We start from the raw sequence: 22,182 nt of genomic DNA, 5'->3' as shown, positions 1-22,182 counted from the left end.
AACAGGTGTTTTATGGCCAGAATATCTGTACATTGACAAAAATGGAAGAAGCCCATTTATTAACAAGAAAGAGAGTCTCTATCAAAAGAAAGAGTAATGTGAAGACAGTGTTTTCTTTAAAACAAGAAAACCATACTAGAAGATGAGGACACCTCACCTTAGCAAACGGAGTGGAAAAAGAGACTTACAGAGTACCTGCGGATTGTGATTCTCACAGAATAGGAGTCATACCTGCATAATCTGTTCTTGCGTAATGCCCATCTTCCGATTTTGTAGTTGTTGTAGTATTATCTGTGTGAAAAGAAATACGTTGAACTGCTTGGGGAGCCTGTACTTGATACAGACTCTGTCCCAGCTGCCAGCGCCCAGGCAAACGTAGGTTCGCTTGCATGCACAGCATCGCTGCTGGCTGCTAGGCTCCCCTGGGTCTGCCAGGTGAAACATGAAACATCTTCCATTAAGAAAACATATTTTTTTCTAACAATATGTGGTAACAGATTGCAGCTGGGATAACTATATCAGTATGAAGCAGCAGTTGTCATTTCTGCTCTATTTGAGGTAATTGGGGAGTTTTAATATGTACCCTGAAATGAACTACCATGTAGGCTGGTTAACTTTAAAGAGATAGGAATAAACTAGAATGTGTTTCAAACACCTCTATAGTCTGGCCTTGTAAGTGGATGAACTGAGGATTTATACGTCAGAAGCTAAGGGGAAAAAAGCTATTAAGAGTCTGAGCCTCAGTAGACACTTTATTTACAGGAGTTATTTAAAGGCAAATTTTCTTCATTTTTATTCTAGAACAAACCAGAGTTTTTAAAGTCAACTCAAGGGTTGCAGGTGATGTAGTAGCCCATGAGCTGGGCACAGAGAAGCACAGCATTCAGGGAGAAACACAGAGCGTCTTGAGGGGCTGTTGCCAAAATTTCCTTCCAGCCACCTTTGGCATCTTGTGGGCTTAGTGCAGCTGACATGAGAAACATGCACCAGCACAGTGTTTGGGAGCATGTTTTTGGCCTCTTGAGATTGCTTCATGCTGGCCTAGCTAAGAGGGCACCAGATGATCCATCCTGGGTGGCAAAATGTATGTGAAGAGCTCTTCTGCTGTCCTGCACTGACTCCTACCAGAGAGCAGAATCCAGGTGCCTGATTTTGACACCAGCCCCGGGCTGGACAGTCACCGGCTGCTGTGGACAGGGTTGGGAAGGGTTTTGCACAGCACTCCTCATGCCTCACTTGGTGTCTGTACCATGGAGGGCTCTGCTCCTTCCTGCAGCCTGCGCTCTACAATATAAATTGTAAGAGTCTAATGGAAATCTAAGAAGTGCCAAATAAGAAGCCAGCCTCAGTTCTTTTTTTTTTTCTTTTTTCCCTGAACAAAAATTGAAAACATTCTTTGAAATGAGTTTTGTTATGAGAGTTACCTTGACATCGACCCAAAGACATGACTTCAATTTTCTCCTGTTTCTGGCATGATGCCTCTTTGATTTGACATGCATTATCATAAGATTTCCCATCGGAAGCACAAAGAGGATTGAAGTTGGTTTGAGAACAGTCAATGTTGCACACACACCTGAAAAGATAAAGAAAGAGAAAAAAGAAGAGGCTAATATGAGAAAGTTTTTCATTACATCATAAATACATCTCAAAAATGAAAGTGTATTTTCCTGACTGCACAATGCAAATCAGCAGAATGAAAGTGGAACGTTTTGTCAAGAGGCCATTTGTATTTCTAGATGGAAATAAAATGCAGGGAGAGGGAGGAGATACAGAACAGAAAAGCAAGCAAAAGGAAAGATAAAAAAGTGTTATAAAAAAACTACACCACAGCATTACCACTTGTAATTCCCTGTAAACCAAAGAACACCCAAGCAGGCATGCAGATAATTAAAGCTGCTGCACCTTCTTGCAATTAAAGAAGCCACAAAATTCACCTCTCTTGAGGTGCTACCCATCATATGTAACATTGTATAAATGTGGTTTTATCTTGATTTATGATTTAATTCCAATAATAATTACAGCACCTATAGGCACTCTGCTTATGATAAAATATGTGATACTGAAGCCTACTGGGATAAAACCACCTGCCAAGACTGAGACAGAGACAAGTGATGTGACTGTGCTCTGCTCTGTGCTTAGGGATGGTGGGATCTCCCCTGGCTCCTGGGTGAGGTGGACCTACTCAGTATTAAAACCAGGGGAATGCTGTTCTAAGGAGAGACTTGGTGCACAAGCACTTTCTGAAGCATTTGAGTAACTCAGCAACCAAAAACCTTACCCAGGTGTCAGAGAGGAAGGCCAGTGCCTGCTCCCGACCTGGCGATGTGCTCTGTGTGGGATGAAGGATCCCACAGCTGAGAGTAGAGCGTGGGCAAGCGCAGGCAGGGCAGTGGTAGCCCTGTCCTCAGGGGGCTTAGTGGCATCTGAGAGTCACGACGACCTAGCTCCTGAGCTCCTGGGCTGACCCGAGACATAAACCAAAAGCACAGCGGTGAATTTGCTTCAAAAGCCAAGTCTGCATCTGAACTAACACGCTAACGTGGACACATCCTGACTCCAGCAAGCCTCACCATTGCTCAGAAGATGGAGAAGCCTCATTAAATGCACCAACATCAGGCTGCAGCCTTTCTTCTTTAGGTTTTTCCTATTTCATTATCATTAGTGATCTTGGACACCCTTGGGCATCAGCAAGGGAAAGGCATGCTAATCTTCTGTCTCCCGACCGCGCCATGCAACAGACAGCTCAGCCTCACAACACCTACATTAACACCCATGCCATCCTGCTTGGGGACAACGCCAGAGGTCTAACCTGGCAGCTGCTTCAGCTCTTCTGAGCACATAATTGTGCGGACGCTGCTATCTTAAACTCTTCCTGGCTCCTTGTGACATTTAAGGCAAAGTAATGTGACTGATGCTCTATCTCCAGCCCACTGGTTGTGCTGAACCTCACAGAGTGAACTCTACAGCTCTCCATTTGGAAGTTAAGTAATGGAAATGTCAGCCTCTAGCCTCGCTGCTTGATTTAAAAAAGTGTTTAAAAGTCAGTTCACCTCCTGTTTGCAGCAGACATCTGGACACCTTCGACCACTGTCAGTGTAGAAGGATACATGCAAGAGAAAAACTTTGATGGAAAGAAGAAGCATAGGAAATTAGACAGTGTGGGTCAGATTTCTCCATCACCCCTTTTGGCATGTCCAGGGTGATGAAAATCACTGGAATCAGTACTCATCTTCTTTTAGACTTTCTTTATACTGAGTAGGTCTGTTTTCCCCAAACGTTCACAAAATACAGAAAGTTTCAGCTCAAAAAGAGGCCAATGGTGAAAAGCTGTGGTTATAAATTTAATTACATGATTTCGTAACTAGTGGAAGAAAAGAGTCTGTCTCCCTGTGTAACAATTTCCCCACACCGATGAACATACAGAACATAAGAAAAAAATCCAGTCTATTTCCTAAGAACCTCCTTATCAGCAGAATAAGAATGTTATGCTCCACCGAAATATTAACTATCGTAATTTCTTCCCACAGCCGTTTCCAGCTTCCCACCTTAGTCAAACTGACTTCATCAGGAAACATTTACTGCTCAAGTAATAGGAATTCTTCACACATAGCTCCACCATTTGCATTTCAGATGGGACACAATCAGCCATATGCTTCTTTTTTTTGTAATAAACCAGCTCAGAAACAGCTTCGCTTCTCTATATTTTGCTACAAAAAATGAGCATAGGTTAATATATATTATGTCTCAAGTTAAGAGAAAATTAAGTCAATGAGAAAATTAAAACAAAAGGGTACTCTTTAGGGGAAATCTAAGCAACTTTGGATGCAATTTCAAAAATGCCTAGAGGATGTAGGAACCTATGCTCAGAGTTAAGCACTTAAGAGTCATGTTTTTAAAGGTGTTTAGATGCTTTAAAATGCATGCAAACACTTTGTGTGGGATTTCTGAAATCTCAGAGACCTATCTCCTACTGATTTCAAAGACCATTTCAGAGCCCATTAGGCATTTATTTGCATATTTTGATACTTTCTAAAAACAGAAGTTCCAAAATGACTTTTCTGACCTCCTTCAGTACAAGTGAGAAGAGAACCAAGATTTTTCTCAACTCCATTCTAAAAACTTAACTGGGAAACCAGCCCTTCTTACCAAGTAAGATCCCTGTAGGCACATGCTGCATTTAGAGGCCGCACCACGAACCACACGCTACTTGTGGTGATGTCAGATTGCTTGTGTGCGAGGGAAAGGGACAACCCAGGGATGACACTACATGCTCAAGTCTTATAGGATCTCCTCTGCAGAGACTGATTTTCAGGGCTGACTAGATAGGCAGTGAAAAACCACTCACAATAAGCCTGTCACCCCAGTCTCCTTGCTGCAAGGATCTGTGCATCACCCACCCCTTGCACAGTTTTCAGCGGACGGCTTCTGGCTTGCATCTGCAGTTTCTTACTGCTTTTGCACTTACATACTCAAATCCTACTTTACGGCTGCACAATTAAGTCAACATCAAATATATGTCAGGAAATGCTAAAGGTGGGATTGCATCAGGAAGATTAATGTTCCTGGGTTGCTGATTCTGTTTAATTTATAGTGCTCACCTTATCAGGGAAAATGACAGTATATTCAAACGTGTTTTTGCAAACTAGAGGAACAAGCAGTCTGCCATTTCAACCATGCCCCCGAAGTCCAGAAGAGTAAATTACAGAGAAAGAGGTGGGGCATTTACTCCAAACATGCATGCCCAGGCACACAGAGCATACATCATCCTTAAGTGGGATCCACTGGTGATGTAATAAATACAAAATGAATGGTACTTAATGTATTTGATTGAATGAAATCCTGTAGCCATAGGTAAAGGTGCCTTCACTTCTTAAAGCATTATAAAATGCAGAAGTGGGACTGTCTCCTGATAAACAAGCAGAACCAAACTCTGACATCCCCGCTTGGCTCCCAGGGCGTACATTAGGTGAGAGTCCTAATGGTGTTCAAGACTTCAAATCCTGTGGGACGCAGGAATCTCCTACCCAAAGAGAGACCTGCCCCAACAATTCTCAGCCCAGGAAATCCCATCCTGCTCCCAGCTAGCACCCAGCACTGGCACTTCCCCTCTCACACTCAGCCTGCAACCTGGCCATGTCCAGCCTCTGCCCCGTCACCTTCTCGTTCTTTCACAAGTGACAAAATTGGAGCAGCCTCATCTCTTTTAGCCATTGGCTGTACCAGGGCTGACAGCACACACATCCCGCTGCCATGTGGCTGGTCGGCAAGCCAGATGCCTGCCTGCAGCTTCCCAGCTCCTGAGGCAGTTCATTACGCCTCTAATTTTAAGTAATTTGATCACTTGAACATTTTGTCATCCTGGTTATGACTTCTGATTACAGTTCTATCAATAAATCTATTTGGTTTCTGTGTTCCTAGGTGTAGCGCTGAAGAAAGCTTGGCAATATAAAAGCTGACTGAGCTTTCCTCAGGCTCAAGAAGCTGTGAGAAGGTCAATGAGGTCTCCTAGGGGGTCACAGGATGAAACTGTACACAAGAGCCTACACAAAATACATGTGTAAGGCTTAACTGTGCCTTCTGCAGGCAGAAAAGCAGCTTTAAAAGCATCTGTGAGGAAGAAGTGCTTCCGAGATGTCAGCCGATACCCTGCAGCTCCCCTGAGAAAGGGAGAAATACTGAATGCTGTCCCACAGGCCCATCGCATTTTTCAAGTAACGGGCTCATATGTTAATTGATTAAAATTTGGGCTGTCACTGTAAACAATCATTAAACAAGACTCACTTTCTTCTGTCTATTGTTCCAGGTCATTATGATAGTCCCTGTTGAATTCGACTTCTTTTATACGCTTTATTTTATTCCTTTTCATTTCATATTATGAAAATCTTGGAGGAGTTGAACATCCAGCAATCCACTTAGTTATTTTGACGATCATGAAAGCAAAAAATAAAAATAAAAAAACTGTCCAACAGGCAAACCTCCTTGGGGGATTTTGGGCCAACTCCCCATGGTGCATATTGCGGCACTGCTTGGTGACACTGCTGGTCCTTCTGATGAGACCATCGTGTCCAGGCAGAACTAGAAGGTCTTTGCAAACAGAGGTGCAGCTCTGCAGCTAACAGGCTGGAGAAGCCCACGGGGCTGTCTACAGGAGGGCTGGCAGAGCTGAACTAAGCCTGAGGCAGGTGGGATGCTGACAGGCACCTCCTTGTTCCTCACTACTGACTTGTGGGGTGCAAGTTGCCGCACTTTGAGCTTCTGTCAGGGCAGTAACTGCAATAAATGTACTAAACCACACAAGGAACACATGTGCCTGTCGGGAGTGGTTATCACCACTGCTCCTGCATAACACGCTTCACCCTTCCCAAGGGAAACTAGAGAAGAGAGCCAAGTAGACCAGTAGTTATCTCCTGTACACATCTTGACTGTGAAAAAACATTGCCCAGACCACAGAGAGGTCTCTATGTCCCAGCAGCAATGGCAATGTGCTGCATCAGGCTGCTTGGTCAAGCTGGAGCAGCCACCTTGGCTTTCTGTTGGATTAGTCTCTGTAAAAATCAAAGGGGTCAATAAAACAGGCACTGGTGAGTACACCAGGGAGTGCACAAGCTCCTGACTTCCCACTCTTCTGCTAATAACATATGGTATTATTTTCTGGGCACAGAGGGTAACTTGGCCTGCAGAGAGCATGCCACTGAAGAGAGGATCCATGGCTAGGAAGGACTGTCCCTGGAGGGAGGAGCTGTGTTTTAAGGAGGCATCTCAATAAAACGAGAGAATGGTTCTTTGCCCATGAAGTGCAGGGGAATGCTATAATTACATTTCCTTAGCTCATGAATAAAGTATAATCATTAGTGACACAGTGATGATAAAAAGAACCCAACTCCATGCTTTATCTTTACTCCTGAGACAACTGTTCAGCCTTTGTTTTCAGCAATGTATTACTGAAAAATAATTTTAAAAAAATGACTATGTGATATCCGCACATAGCACAAAGAAGGTTTCATATGTAGCTCTGATGGGAAGGAAGGAGGGTAAATGAGACAATGCTTCTAAAAAAGCAGTTTTACTGGGAACAGATGAAGGCACATTTTTGGCAGAGCGAGATGGCAATGGCACTTCTTCCCTATTCAACATCTTTTAATTAGCCCTCTGCAGTTTGGAAACCTGAGAGCATTGTTGGTACTACCTCTGTTTATTAAAGATTCATATTGAGACTCTGCTGGCCATGGGTCATTTGCTTTTTGGAACCAGAGCAACAGAAAATTGTGTCTGAGATATCTGCAAAAAAGTACTTAATGAAATGACTAACGTCTTCAGCCAAGTGTCTAGTTGATTACAGGGTCCAAACAGCAGAACAGCAATAAATCTGCCACAAAGAGAATTGTCAGTCAAGAGAAAGGCATAAAACCAAACAGACAGGGAAGCGAGAGCTAAAAATGTGAAAATGCAAATCTAGTGTTATTTTTACTAGTCAGAGCTCTGATATTTGAGTACATATGCTAATTTGGTCAAGTGTGAGATCCCACCATGTCTCAGTGAACACTGCTTTACAGGGAAAGTGATGTTCCATTCTGCAATCGTTTTAAACATGTCGTGTATTTTCTCCAGGCAAAAATAAAAAAGGAAAAAACCAACAACATTTTGCAGCATAAAAAAGCCCAAAGCCTTCCCTTTGCCATAAAACAGTGTATAAATAAAAACACAGTTGTTGTACATTTATGATATTTCCACCAGAGACATTTCCTATCTTCCTCTGTTCTGACTAGAAAACAGTGATCAGAAACTCAAATTTCTGCTTGGATGTCAGAGTGGTTCTCTCCAAGCCCCTTGCCCCTCCGAGTAGGACATTAAATGCCCATTTAAAGCGAGCCTGGCAGTATACGCCTGCATAAAGAGCCTGGCAATCAGTCCCAAATGCCTTCTCTATCATTTGGATTCCTGTAAGGTTTTTCTTTCTGGTACACGGGGCATCTTTGTTGACACTACCAGCAGGCAAGTTGAAATGAAGCCAGGCTTAACATTACGCCTCAACATTTGAACATGCATTGTACTGTGGTTCAGCCGTGTGTCAGGAGGCTGGTGGGAGTCCTCATTTACCCAGGCAGCTTGGGGGTATGTTTAATGCGTCTCAACACAGCACCACGCGGAGATACTTGAACTAGCTCTAAGCAGGGACTGGCAAGGTTAACCAGGCTGGGCAGTCCGATGCTCACACGCATCTGCTGCCTCTGGGAACTCAGGTAGCCTGTTCAGACCGTCTGTGTGCTGCTGCATTGCACCTCGCTAAACACACTGCCTGCGATACCCCTTCGCTGGGGCGCAAGCGACAGGTCACCACTGCTACCCACCTTGGCACCACATCTGTCATCCTCAAAGCTGCCTGCACACACAGGCAGCTCAATTGGATTGCTCTGGGGGGCTTGCATACACCTCCATTTCGACATCAGTCTCAAAAGGACCACAGAAATACCAGCTGCTTTCTCTGACCCTCAGCCCCTTTTACAAATACACCATTAAGCTTTACAGTAATCTCACACAGCCCTATAGCACCAATGACTTGGTACTTTTATATCCATTTTACAGAGAGGTGAATTTTAGTGTAAAGTCCTGGCACCCTCAAAAGAGAGTCACTAGGGACTTTTGGTAGCTTGCCTGAGCTCAGGTATGCTACTGAAGTCTCTGCAACATGTGGAGCACAGCCCAAGAGGATGGCACCAAAAGGTGCTTCCACGCAGGAGACAAAACTGCCTGGCATCATTGCTTGGTTTTGCATACTGCTGAACATCGAGTACGCAGGCATACATACATATATATATAATATAGCATATATAAAATATATTAGTAATGCACACAGGCATACAATTTCGTAAACTTTCTACGAATCATACCCTATAACCTGCCTGTGCTTGCCAGGAGATTGAAATCTTATCACCACACTCTTGAGAACATCATTAAGAGGCTTAAAGAATAGAGACGCTGCGTGTCTCCTTCAAAACAAACTTCGCTGTATTTTTGAGGCTGATGTAAAACTTCAGCTGCAGTGCAGAACAATAAACAATACATATTTTATAATGGCGGCACAAAAATAGCATGTGATATTTCTTTCCTCGGTCTGCTAGTGCTTCTCTTCTGCTTTAAGATCACAAGAGAAGAAAAAGCACAGCTTATTTTGAGTGCCTGCCATTTGATGTTATTTATTTATTTATCTATCTATCTATTTTATTTTTCCTTTTTGTCCTTTGCAGCCCAGCTTCTGCACTAAGGGCTTTATAGAATCATAGAATCATAGAATAGTTTGGGTTGGAAAGGACCTTAAAGATCATCCAGTTCCAACACCCCTGCCATGGGCAGGGACACCCTCCACTAGACCAGGTTGTGGCTTCCCTGGGATATTTTACCTTTTTCAACTGTTCAAATGTTTATCTTCACCAGGAGTAAAAAGAGAAAAGCTTGATCCCCTCAGGGTGATGCAATGTTTCTGCATGGCATTTCAATAGCATCCTGTTATTCAAACAATTAGAAATCACAGAGACCATGCACAGAATTATCAGCATACTGCACAGAGATTTTTATTATTATGTAGTGCATAATGAAAATGATTTGAAGGGTCCCAAAGCATCATAACAGAAGGAAGCGCTGAATAATGAGGTGGTTTGGGTTTTGGGTTTTTTTTGGACTGCAAGAGACCAAAATATTGTTTACTGGACATACGTCAAGCTAAAATGCACTAAAGTGGTGAATATATTTATTGCTGCCCTTCCTTGCATACCAAATACAACATAATCTGGGAGCCTAGCTGGAGCACAGAGCCAGGAGCTAGGGCAATCGTCGTACAGCTGCCACGCTGCTGCTTAATAGCAGCGACTGACTGGCAATGCTTAAAAATACGCACGGACTTTTCAGAGCGCATTTGTTATGACAGCTCACGAAGGCTGTTTGAAAATGGTTTTGCAGACTGCTCCCAGAGGCACCTCACTTTACTGTGAGGAGAACTGCCCGGGCACTGGCTCCTTCCCAGAGCCAGACCAGCTCAGTGAGGAGCTGGTCCCATGCTCCACCAGTTTTCAAGACTTCATCCTGGTGACTCTAGCTCATGAAAACTGCTTTAATCTGCTTTGCAAGACACTGCAACTTGATTCCTAATTCTCCTTTTGGTTTCTTCCGCTTAACTTTCTTTACTAAGTTTTTGACAAAAAAAAATATCACTAACTTCACCTTTGCTTCCCTCTTACAATTCAAAGCCCCAATTATAATATGACCTTCATCTGGCTTCTCGATGCCTCTAGTACCCTCAATGGTACATTGAATTGTATGCTAACACCTTTAGGGCAAAATAAATGTCTAATTTTATTTTCTTTTTAATACCATTCCTATTTAAAAGGAACTAAGTTGTGTAAAGCAGTCTTTGCTAGACTGGATGCTTTAAACACAAACAGAGAAACTAGAGAATTACAAGGCTGATGACTGGGTTTGAAAAGCGATGGAAAAATCCTCACATTAGCTGTGTGACTGAAGAAGAAAATTCTCATTCTGTTCACACGCCAATTCAAGCATCTGCAGGTATCTAATGTGTAAAGTTTACTTAAAGCTCATAGAATAAAATAAACGCCTTTTTATGGTTTGCCTACACTTGGTGTCCTTCACGTCTCTATAGTTTGTGCTAAAACAAAGCTTTGCTGACTGTTTCTCTCCCTCTGTAAACATTTGAGGCTGTCCTTCATGAGCGTTTTATCGCTGTGTGCCTCAGACTGCTGATAGTGTTTGCTCCTATCTTGAAGCCAGCAGAATAATGAGAATTGTGCCCACAAATCCCAGCGTTTCACCCTGGCCTGCAACATCCAGTGGGAATATTGCAACGTCTGGTGGGAAGCACAGGACAACCGTCCAGCTGCAGGACCTAGCACGGACCTTACCATGCAGCAAGGCTCGGGCTGCTCACGAAGAATTGTGATACCAGCTGGGATGGCTTAGAAGCAACCTTCCTAAAACTGGTGAGAAGAAAACGATGGTAAAATAATTCTTCCTTGTAAAGACTCCCTCCACACATGCAACATCAGACTAACTCTCGCCATAAACAGCTCTGTGTCCTCAAACATGTGTGCCTCCTGCTCCCGAGGAGCCAGACCTGCCTGAGGCAGCACCATCTGAACGGGCTGCGCACTCCAGGCTGCCCTGCTTGGTAGGCTGGCTTAAACTACAAAACAAAATCCAGTCTAGCTATTTAATGAAACTTTAGGAAGATACTCCAGGCTTTCCTTTAGGCTTTGTTTGCACCTCCTGCACAGGCAGAAATAAGGCAAGATAACCTCATGTCATCCCGCACAGCGATGAAATGAGATCTCAGCCCATAGGTATGAGACTGGGACCAACGCAACCCCAAGCAAATCACTGCACGTGCAAGAGGGAGAGAGCAGTAGTAACCCTCTTTTTCCCCAGAGCATTCAGGTCTGGAGGTGAAAGCTCAGGTATAAAACCAGGTCTTACTCCTGGCTGGGGACACTTGCTGTCTCACGATGACCACAGTGGCTGGCTGCTTTCGGGAGCAAGCCCCAAGGGACAATACCGCTGCCAGGGAAAGGAAGATGAAGGAATGAATGAAATGTGTTGTTCCAAGGACATGTCCTTGCCAGCAAACTAACGAGATGAGAGTAACCCTCTTCAGGTTTGGGACACGATCAGTGGAATCCACCTGCAGCTCCTGAAAGGGATGCGCCGTAAGCTCTGAGCCCAGGCTGGGCCGGGTGTGCCTGGGGCACCCGTGCTCCTTTGCGCAGGAGAGCTTCATTACAAAATTTGCAGGCTGACAAACAGCAATTAAGTCTGTACGTCTGGACACAACTCACGCAGGCATTTAGCTGCGACTTGCCCGTGGGAAAGGACCAGGGCAGGAGAAGGACGCCGCGGGGAACGGACACCTGCAACCCCGCAGGGGCTGTGAGAGCTGAGGTCAGCCCTGTGCATCAGCTCCTACTGAGTTTTCCTCAGGCTCATATTTAATGCATGGGATGTATTTTTAATGGCTTAGATGTGTGAACAAATCATGGCCTTGCTGTTCCAACATGGGTGTGTGAAGGAGGCTCCGACCTTCTGCAATGGATGCAGTTTTAATTTAATAGTTAACATAAAGTGAGATGGAAGAGATGGAGCATTCTATTAAGACATTTGATAATAAATTGGAAAGTGCTTTCCCAGTGCTTTACATAGTTATTCTCTCTGCTGATCTATTTAGCCAACACATGTAATTCCGAGCTACAAAGTTGTATTCCTGCTTTCTTAAACATACTTACATAAAACTCAATAACAACACAGTCTATTTATTGCTAAAATGCTAGTAGGAAATTGGAAAAGGTATAAATACAATTCATTGCTGGTGATCTCCTGCCCCCTGAAGGCACTGTAAGGCTCCAAATCTTGCTCAGTTCACAGCATCATAAAACCCAAGCAATAAATGTCACTCCTTTCTTGATTGCACATTAGGCCAATCAGCTTTTTATTACGACTAAATAGGCCGTCATGAAGGCACTGTTCAGTTTACTACTAGGGTATGACTTTGGCTAAATGGGGGGCAAGGGAGGGAGGAAAACTTATTTTTAAACACCAAAAAGGGGGAAAGAAAACAAGAAAAAAAAAGGTGCAAAAGCACGTTGCTCTTCAAGGTCTCTGCACTTGCTCTTTCATGCTGTAATGCCCTGATGTACGCAGACGATTATGTGTCAATGCACATTAATATTTGATGTGCATTATCATATTATCCCTTATGTGCGCTTCCACAACCTGGTGAGCCCAGGCTCTCCCAGCCATGGGGTTACACAACCAAGTGGTGGCTATGCCTCGCAGCGCCTGCTCACAGCTCTGCCCTTGCAGAGCCAAAGGGATCCTTTTGTATAGCTCCCACAAAACAGCAGGAGCTGGGCAGGAGCTTTACAACACCCCGTATTACAGCTAGAGCACAAAACAGACTGCCAAAACGATTCCTTCCAATGCAAATAAAAGTGTGTGCTCCGAAGGTAGCTACATTTTCCCACCTAGGACTGAAAACCACAGTCCCAGCTGGTGGCAGAGGAGTTAAAAAAAACAAACTTCCAGGTTCATTTGCTCCCCTGTTAAACTGGGCAGGCAAAATGGTAGCCCTCTGCCATGCTGTTATGTGTATATGTTGAATACAGAAATTTACTGAAAATAAAGAGGGATGCTGTTGCTGTCTCACACAATGCCCAGCCACACACATGCACCCTTGTAACATGCACAGGTTGGTGTTAATGCAGCCCCACAGCCACAACCTCGATGTCAGCTGAGCCGCTACCCCACATATCCTCCAGCTGTCCTCACCATAGAAACGTTTAATTCACCTGCTCCACACTCTGTGTGCCTTTTGAGCCCCCCAGCCAGGCGGAGGGAAGGCAGGTGAGGAGGACCTCCCTGCCAACTTCAGGTACTGTCCCCAAAACCCTCCTTGAGCCCCTGCACATGGGCAGCCGCTGCGGCTCCTCCACGCTCTCTGGCAAACAGCAAAGTGGACTAGCTGCAAGTCAGCTTTAGGTTTTCTCCCTGCTTCCACAGTCCTCTGTCCTTTCCCATCCACCCCTCCAGTTTTCTCTGCCATGACCACCCATCCCTCTATGCCTCCTGTCCACACACCATGTGCAGAATGTTGGGGTAGGCACCTTGGCCATGGGAACCTAACAGGAAAGTTTGGCTATTTTGAGCCATGCTTTTACAATTACTGCAGCTTTTTTTTTTTTTTTTTTGTTCTAACTCTAATGTTGACAGACTAATAATTGTGAAGACAAAGAACAGCTCTACATGTCTTACAAGCCTTCCTCTCCTTAAATTACAGAAGAATTAGTGTCTTGCTCCTACAGGTGCATGGCACCATGACAAGACATGAAAACCCCCCCAAAAATCTCATAAGTTATTTTTGGCTTTCACAAATCAATATTTCCTCTGAAGCAATTGAAGGAGTCAGTAAGCCAGATTCTGCTTTTATCATCACTATTTCCAAGTTATTCCTTTGCGCTCTGTGAACAACTGCACTTTTACACTCCAGCAGAGCCTGTTCTCCCTTCCGCCAGCAAAAGGCTCCACTGGCTACTGAGAAGCTACTCCATGGTTATTGTACTGGGAGATAACTTGTTTCACTAATAACTTCCATTGACTTCCATAAGCTGGAAGTTCACCTTCTGAAACTGAAAACCAAGTTTGGATCAGCATCTGAAAAGAGGAGCACAAGAGAAAAAAAAAATTATAAGCTTTCTGACTGTGTAGATCTTATCCCCCAGACACACAGCAAGCTTTGCTGTAATTGCAAAAGATAAAAAATATCTTTTTTATTACAAACCCAAACATTAGGGATTCTTGTTTTTGGGTAAGAGATGGATGTGTCGTATAGGGTCCCTAAAAGACCTACTTGGGTGAGTAGTACAGATGGAACACAATGTGGGTTTGCATTTATCTGAGAACATTTAGAGCTGTGATATATAGTCTACATGATAGACTTCCTCAATGTATAGAGAAAATATAGCCAATTTCTTTGTGTAGGCTGAATTATTGACCAGAGTGTTCCAAAGTGTATTGGTAATAAAACACTCTGAAGTATAAGTAATGCTAGACAATCTTGGCTTATGTTGAAAACAGGGGTTTCTTTTAAGAATGTTATTAAGAAAATAAATTCTGAGAATCTGGAAAGGCAGGGCTTTGTCAAATGAACATAAGCCTCTGAAGGAAAGGTCAAATTCTCCAAACCACCAACCACCCTAAGGGAGCTGGGAATCAGTCTCACCTCAAAATTAAATAGCTTATTTTAGCACAGGATGAAGGATGCCAAGATTGTAAGGCAATTTTGGGAAACTTACCTGACTGGGAAAAATGGCTGTTTTTAACTAAAACCAGATAAAATGTATGTAGAGTAAAACAATTTCACCAGATGGCCAAACAAGCCATCATTTTTCCAAGCATTAACTTTATAGCCAAGCCACCAGTAGTGCATTCAGTTTAGAAATACAATGTGCTCCTCCTACTCCTCAAAAGACCACCATAAGCTGCTCTTAGAGAAACATCCTCTGAAGATAAAAGCTAACTTCTTGTTCCCATATCTTCCCTTGCTCTTTCTGCAGACTCATTGCTGAGAAAGAGGAAAACCAAGTATTTTTAGCTTGATCTAAGCTCTTTTAGGAGTCAGTGGGGATCTTTCACTGGCTATGGTTGGGCACAAAGCCACTTTTTCACCTGCACTAGTTTTAAGTTGAAACTGCTTGCTGAAAGTCCTACAAGATCTCAGTAGCTTGCTAGTGAGAAAACTGACAGGAACAATGGGGTTCATGCAATGCTCACCTGGGGACCTTACTTTCTGACTCTTACATGATGTCTAGACACTGGTTGCTAATAAGCCTGAAGCTTTCACCTAAGCTGGAACTGCTGCAACTTTGTTCTTGCTTGTGCTGCAGACAGCAAGTCAAGTTACAATTATGTATTTTGCTAGTTTTCCCACTTTTATGCCAGTTCACATGGCATTTCTTTCCAAAGCCCAAATGAAGGAGCATGGCTGGGTTCTCTATTCAGCTCTCATGCCCAAGATAAGTGACCTGGGTATAAGCTGCTTGGTCGCTTCCTGCTGTGCAATGCAGAAGTTGCATGCTGCAGTGCCTTCACTTTCCTCTCTAAACCCTCACCTGGACTTTCAGTAGACATGACTATCAAGCTCCATGTGAAGATTTATGCAGCAACAGCTTCACTTCATGCCTTAAGTATGATCTCAAGTTAAGCAGAAATTTAAGTCTTTGCAGGATTGCGGTTTTTTTTTAATTATATAATTCCATTTCTGTGTTTACTTGAACCACAAATCCAATGAGTATGTTTAGGTGTTATACACAGCCATGAACAAAGAGCTACTTTTTCTCTAAAAGAGACAGGAAAGCAGCAGAAAACAGCAATGTATCTACTGTATTATGCACAGGACATTGCAGATGTTAAAGAAGCTCATTGTTTCTGCATCTGGAACAAGTAGGTCACACATAGTTATTACGCACACTGCTGAACATGAAGCAGCCAATACCTGTGTAATGTATGTGAGCTTTCCAACTACCTTTTAGTACTTTGTAGTAGTACAGCATTTTGTTTGCAGATGCTCCGGTTGAGAGCAACTGATGAAAGGGGGAAGGGACCCAAAGCTGACCGACCTAATTGCTCTGTGGATTGAGAAGCTGGCAAAATCATTACTTTCTTTTATATGCTTTCTTTCTATACTATAATAAAGATAAACATTGATTGCTAGAGCAATATTGATTGTAGGGGTCACTGCAGATGGCAGCTGCATGATTTGCACAAATACCTCCCCATGTACAGCAGTGCTCATTTGCATGAGAATGCAGCTTCACCATCCTCATGCGTTGCAGACTGTCCACTTGCCTTATAGAGGCATTTACCCAAACTACGTATAGCAGTGATTAGCAGTAAAATATGAAACAAAGGACTGAGACAGTTTGTCTTCTGACTACATTTTGTGTGTGTGCCTGCCCGCCATGGGTAAGTGGAATTTATTGTCCCAGCCGTGCAGAAAGCAGCACAGGACACAAGGGAACTGCTGTAATTATGCTCCAACATCCGCACCTCCCTTGGGAACACCACGCAGCCGCACAGTGCACCCGAGAGACGTGCTCCTTCCTTCACCCACTGACCCAGACACTGCACAGGCCATGTCCCTTCATTTGGGCACAGATGCCTTCCTCCAGGCCCCAGCTTTGGGTCAGCAGAGTCACAGTGTCCCCACAGAATGGCTTCAGTGTTTTCTCCTGAGCTGAACCTGCCCAGTGGGATCCTTGTCTGCTTGTGAGCAATGGAAAAGGCCCCTCCAGCGTGGGCCAGGCTCACGAGGAGGGAGGAAAGTTGCCTACCATGAGCATGGTGCTTATGGCAGAGCACAAAACCCTACGCTCAGCCAAGGTTGAGTCCTTGGGGTGCACGGGAGCAAGCTTCAGGAAGCAGCAGGGGTATTTACACCCCTTTCTATCAGTGGTGCAAGCCCCTGAGTGGCCCATTGAAGGTCGGGCACATCCTGCCAGGGATACTGCTGCCTCTCTCCTCCACCTGCAGCCTCCAGGAGGGAGGCAGGGGAAGGCAGAGGAGCAAACTGAAGAGATGGCCTTCTCACCTCCTTGGACACTGCCAGGCTGTAGGTAAAGCTACACCTCTGTGTGTCTGTCTTACAGCTTAGCAAAATGCATCTTGTTGTGGGCAGTGCTGCAGTCTGAGACCGCTGCTGGGTGACCTGCTGATATTGAAATTCAAAGGAAAAGCATGCATATTTAACCCCAATTCATCATTTTGATTTTGATTAAGTCTGCAAGTCAGGGGCTTGCAGGCTTTAATCTTGTTTTAAGAAAATACTCCTGTCCTCTCTTCTCAGTGTTTTCCAACAGGAAATTCAGCAGAAGGGTTTTTCCTATTATTTATCTCCTTCCACTGACTTGGTTGGATGCATCGTGGACCTCTGAAATACCTTCCCAGTATCTTTCCCAACCATGTGTTGTCCAGTGTACAGAGTGCTCTTATTTCCTCAGTGGCCCATAAGGAGGAGATTAATACTGGAATCCAGGTTTCTGACATGGTTACGCACTGACACAAAGCCCCTTTAGCAGATGAGCAGGCACTCCATTTGGTGAGTACTATTTATATACAGTGAGTGAGCATTTCATAGATGCTTTTTGGAAGATCTTAGAAATATACCACTGTTCAGAGTGTTACGCTTCATTCTTCATTTCCTTTTAAGTATATCTCTTGGGGTGTTATGTTGAGTAGCCCCGTCTTACAAAATCAATTATTCCTTACCCAGCTCAGAAGTAAAACCCAAAGTAAGCAACACCAAATGTCTGATTTACCAATAGATTGCAATCCAGCGCTAAAGAGGATAGCCACTGCCCTGCTTTAAATATTCATGAAGCCCACTGGTGCAAAATGCATTAAAGGTGGGAATAATGCCAGTAATACACGATCCTCTTAGTGACAAGAAGCTTTCACATATTAAAGTAGCAAGATGTTAAAGACTTTCAACTGAACAGCCTTTGTTTTTAACTTAGAGAAAGAGATTCACTAATGGAATGCCAAATTGCATTCACTCTCGTTATATTAGACTGCAGAATAGGATAATAATACATGCGTGCTTTACCATGCTGCCGAAAGCCTGTTATTACCGTGGGTTCTTATCTGCATTTTCTTCATACTTTGCAGAAAATGTTCACACACATATCTTACCCCTTTGAGTAGTCTTCTATGTGACAAACCCTCTGTCAGAATCCCAGGAGTCTAGCCATTAACAGATTGGTTTTACGCAAATAAGAAGATTTAAAAATAATGGTGACACAGTACAATAGCACAATTTAGCTGAGTGACAACTGGCAATGAATAACAAAAAAAAAAAAGAAAAGAGTTAAACCAGAGAACCAGAGACAAGGGACTACAAAATAACAGACTGTGGCAATGCAGAATAATGTTAATTGTCGCTTTAAATCATCAGCAGTCCAACCACATCTGCTATCACACCTGTGCTCTCTTCGCTGATCTACTCTGACACCCCAGAAATATCAGGCGAAGAGCCAGCCTCCTCTCTCCAGCTCTCTGTGGTCTGGCTCTGTTACCAGCTTGCACCCCTCTTACCTGAAATAGGTCAGGCACCCTGCACCCTCAAACTGTTTCTGATTGATAGGGGACACTGCCGGTGCTGGGCTCATCACCCTGTAACAACAGGTCTTGGGGCTGCTGGGACCCACTGAGCCCATTTGGATTTTATAAACCTCATCAGTCAGGTGAGACAGTTAAAGCAGCCCTGCTTACATCTGAAATTTGTTCTGCATAAAAACAGTGATCAAATAATAAACTGAAATTTCTTTTCCCACTTAACCTAAGGACATTTTCTGCACAGCAGATCTTGGCCAGGGAGTGGGGGATTATGTCTATCTCATGCCCAACATGGAAATTCAATTAACGTACTTTTGAAAGAGGGATCTAGGTCCCCCATACATGGACTGCTTTTATTCTAGAAATAAGAATAACAAAGAGCTAACACCCAGAAGGCTCATTTTTTTTTCCAGAAAGACGTTTATCCAAGACTAATCGGGGGGCAGGGATAGGAAAACAGGGCTCTGCTATGGCATACGAAGTTGTTTACTTCAAAGCAGACCTTTAACAGGCTTTACATGGTCTTCATGCTTCTGGTTGGAAATCTGCTTTCCTGCCTTTTAACAGTTTGTCTAGTAACATCTTCCCAGTAAATACCCTTCCCTGCTTCCCGCCCCAAGAGGTGTCTTCCCCTGCAGAAAGACCACCTGTCAATAAAGACTGAGACCTTCAGCTCCTGCAGTCATTATGCTGCTCTAAGCCAAGCTGTTTCAAAGGGGAAGAATTAGTGCAAAAGCTGCAGTGGGAACATTACTGGGTTAAGTTGGATCAGGCTATTTTACCAAGCTATTTCCAGAAAAAACAACAACCCACTGCTACTCAGTGCTTATGATTTATAATGTTATCTTGTAGCTAATTTTATTCCTTGCCCCTCTCTTCTCCTGCCTTCCAATTTGGAAATGCACTTAATTATGAAAACATGAGCACTAGACTGTGAATTTTGATATATTAATTTTACCATGATTTTGTTTCTACACTGCACCAGCAAAACTTTCAAGGACAACGGTCAAGGAGACAATGAAAATCCTGACACCTGGCGTAATTTTCTTAAGCAAAATCAAAATTAAGCCATTTCTCCCACACAAATCTCATTACATTACTGCAAACCTTTAACCATGATGTGTCTTGCTCCTGTTTTTCAACAATTTCCTTTGATAACTGGAACCAGAGCAAGGCCTCTGTGATCTGTTTACTTCGTGTTTTTTAAAGACTAGAACCGGAGGTTATTAAAAGCCTGGCAAGACAAAACCAAAACGAGCACAAACGGATGGCCATGACCATATTGCTAAGCTTCTTCACTGAACAGCAGAGATGTTCATTATTTCACGCCTGACCAGCAGTGCATGGATGCCTTGCCTGGATGAGGTCAGCTGCCCAGCACTGGGCCCAATTATAATATTCACCATTCATTCGTTCATTCATTCATTGACTCCTTTCTGCTCCATTCCTTCCATCCGTCCAAGTCAGAGTTCGGGCAATGCTGACATCTCACTGCTCAGTCTCTCTATCCATCCTTTAGCTACCACAGCCCTCAGCTTCAGAAACATCATCCAGACAACAGCTCCAACATTTGCATGATTATTTTGTTGTCTCTCTGAATTTGTATTAATTACTTAGATAGAAATATGAGGCTTGGCATTAAGGCAGTTTTAGAAGTACAGCTCTGTATTTTTTGTATTGGCTGCTCCAAAATCACAATGAAATTTAGTTTAAAATTGGCTTAATATATGTTTGCATAGTTTCTAGGCAAAACTAAAAAAAAACCTGAGTAGATAAAATTAATTCCCTCCAGCTTATGTGGTTAAGGTTTAAAATAACTGAACACTTTTGAAACCTCTTTTAAACTATAAAAAATAAAACTATTTCTATTGAGAAAATGTCTAAATATATGCTCTATTTCAAACATTTGAGGGTTAGGTCTTCAGCTCCAGCAACCAGGAAAAAGCAAGAGAGATTTTCCAGCATTTCTAATGCCACACATGAATTACCATGATGATAATACTAATGATACTTTTTAACCAGAAAAGCTTTAGGTCAGTTATTTTTCCCAATTCTATTTTTATCAAAGTATAAAGTTGTAAAACTCCAGATGGAATAGCATAAGTTATAACAGCAACAACATGGATAACTGTGTTTCTAGACTTCGTTGAAATCATGCATGTTCCAAAATTATAAACCAGACTCTTTCATACATTTTTTCAGAGTAATAACCACCTCAATCACTGTGTGATGAATTTATGTGTGCAGAAAATTGAATAGCTAATGTTTGTAATGCTTTCTAAACCACAGTACCTTTAAATAATACAACATTCATTAAAATAGAAGAAAAGACCAAATTACTGTACCAAACATCCTCTGCATCTTCATCACACTCTGCCCCAAACTGGCAAATGTCACAGGTCGATGTCTCTTTTTGATTGGTTTCACCTGAGCCTTCATTGACTGTTTGATGGAAAGCAGAAGAATATACATTAGTAAAGACAGCACTGTAGTAAAGCACTTCTCTCTGTCTCAAAAAATCTATTCACTGTGTCAGCTTAACGCGCTGCTCACTTAGCCCATGCCTGGCCAACAGACAGTATTTCTGAATGGGGCCAACACGCAGATTTCCATGTTGGTCTGTGATAAATTCCCTGAATCATGGAGTTAAAAGGGAAACTGGAGAAAGACTCTTCCACTTAAACAATGACCCTTTCAAGCTGCAGCCTGGAAAGGTTGTGTCCCCTCTGAGCCTCACTGCCTTGTTCCCTGGGAAAATAACGGAGGTGTATTGATAGCCTCACATGCTGCCTCGTGTCCTTTACTGGTGAAGGTCTTGAGACGGACCCAAGGGGATGCTTTCTTCGAAAATGTTTTGAAATTACCTGCCATGTGGTGCAATCTAGTCCATTCCAAAGGCAAAACATTTTTCTCTTCAGAAGTACAGCTGTGAGCCCCAAGGACTAGTTATCTCTGGCAGAAAAGATTTAGTGCTGTCCAGAGGAGGGAACGATCTCCAGCATAGGTTAAATTTGAAACCCAGGAAAGTCAACGCCAGTGTTTGCAATTATGTAAGGTTTGTACCTGGCCCTTAAGTCAAAAACATGAAGGGACCAAGGGAAAAAAAAATACAGTTGTAAGAGGACTGAAGAAAAATATTGACAGCTGAGTACTAAAGAGAGAAAGAGACCACTAAGGTAGGCACCAAGAAGAGGGTTTGTTAAAATATCCAAAAGAAATGTTATCTACATTTGTATTAAAGTGTATAAGCACCTTTTGATATCTTTCCATAGGTGCTGCTTTCTAGTAAGACACTGTAGCTAGCGATATCCTTCTGCCAGTTACAGAATAATTAAATGAATCCAGACTTTAAGTATCAATCAGCTTTGACAGATGCTGTTATCTGCATAAACAGCCTCTGCAGTGACATCCTTTAATTTCTCTCTTTCATCTGGAGTCAGCACTGTGTTGTAGGCTTACTGCACAATTGGGTCCAACCTACCCAGTCTGGTGGACACACTGGAATGTGTTGGG

The 22,182-nt window shown here is 43.2% G+C and overlaps 1 protein-coding gene across 1 annotated transcript; it reads right to left on the bottom strand.

Moving 5' to 3' along the window:
* Window positions 1-231: 231 nt before the first annotated feature.
* LOC104469573 (tomoregulin-2) lies at window positions 232-21,111 on the bottom strand (the record flags this gene model as incomplete). Its single annotated transcript, XM_010084135.1, has 3 exons — window positions 232-291; window positions 1,425-1,573; window positions 21,015-21,111. Coding segments are annotated over 3 exons (306 nt in total), but the record flags the coding sequence as incomplete, so codon positions are not given.
* Between the last annotated feature and the right edge of the window lie 1,071 nt (window positions 21,112-22,182).

Source organism: Pterocles gutturalis, unplaced genomic scaffold, assembly GCF_000699245.1.
Source record: "Pterocles gutturalis isolate BGI_N339 unplaced genomic scaffold, ASM69924v1 scaffold28115, whole genome shotgun sequence".
Lineage (NCBI taxonomy): Eukaryota > Metazoa > Chordata > Aves > Pterocliformes > Pteroclidae > Pterocles > Pterocles gutturalis.
Note: the sequence above shows the minus strand (reverse complement) of the source record. Positions and strands in the feature narration are given on the sequence as shown.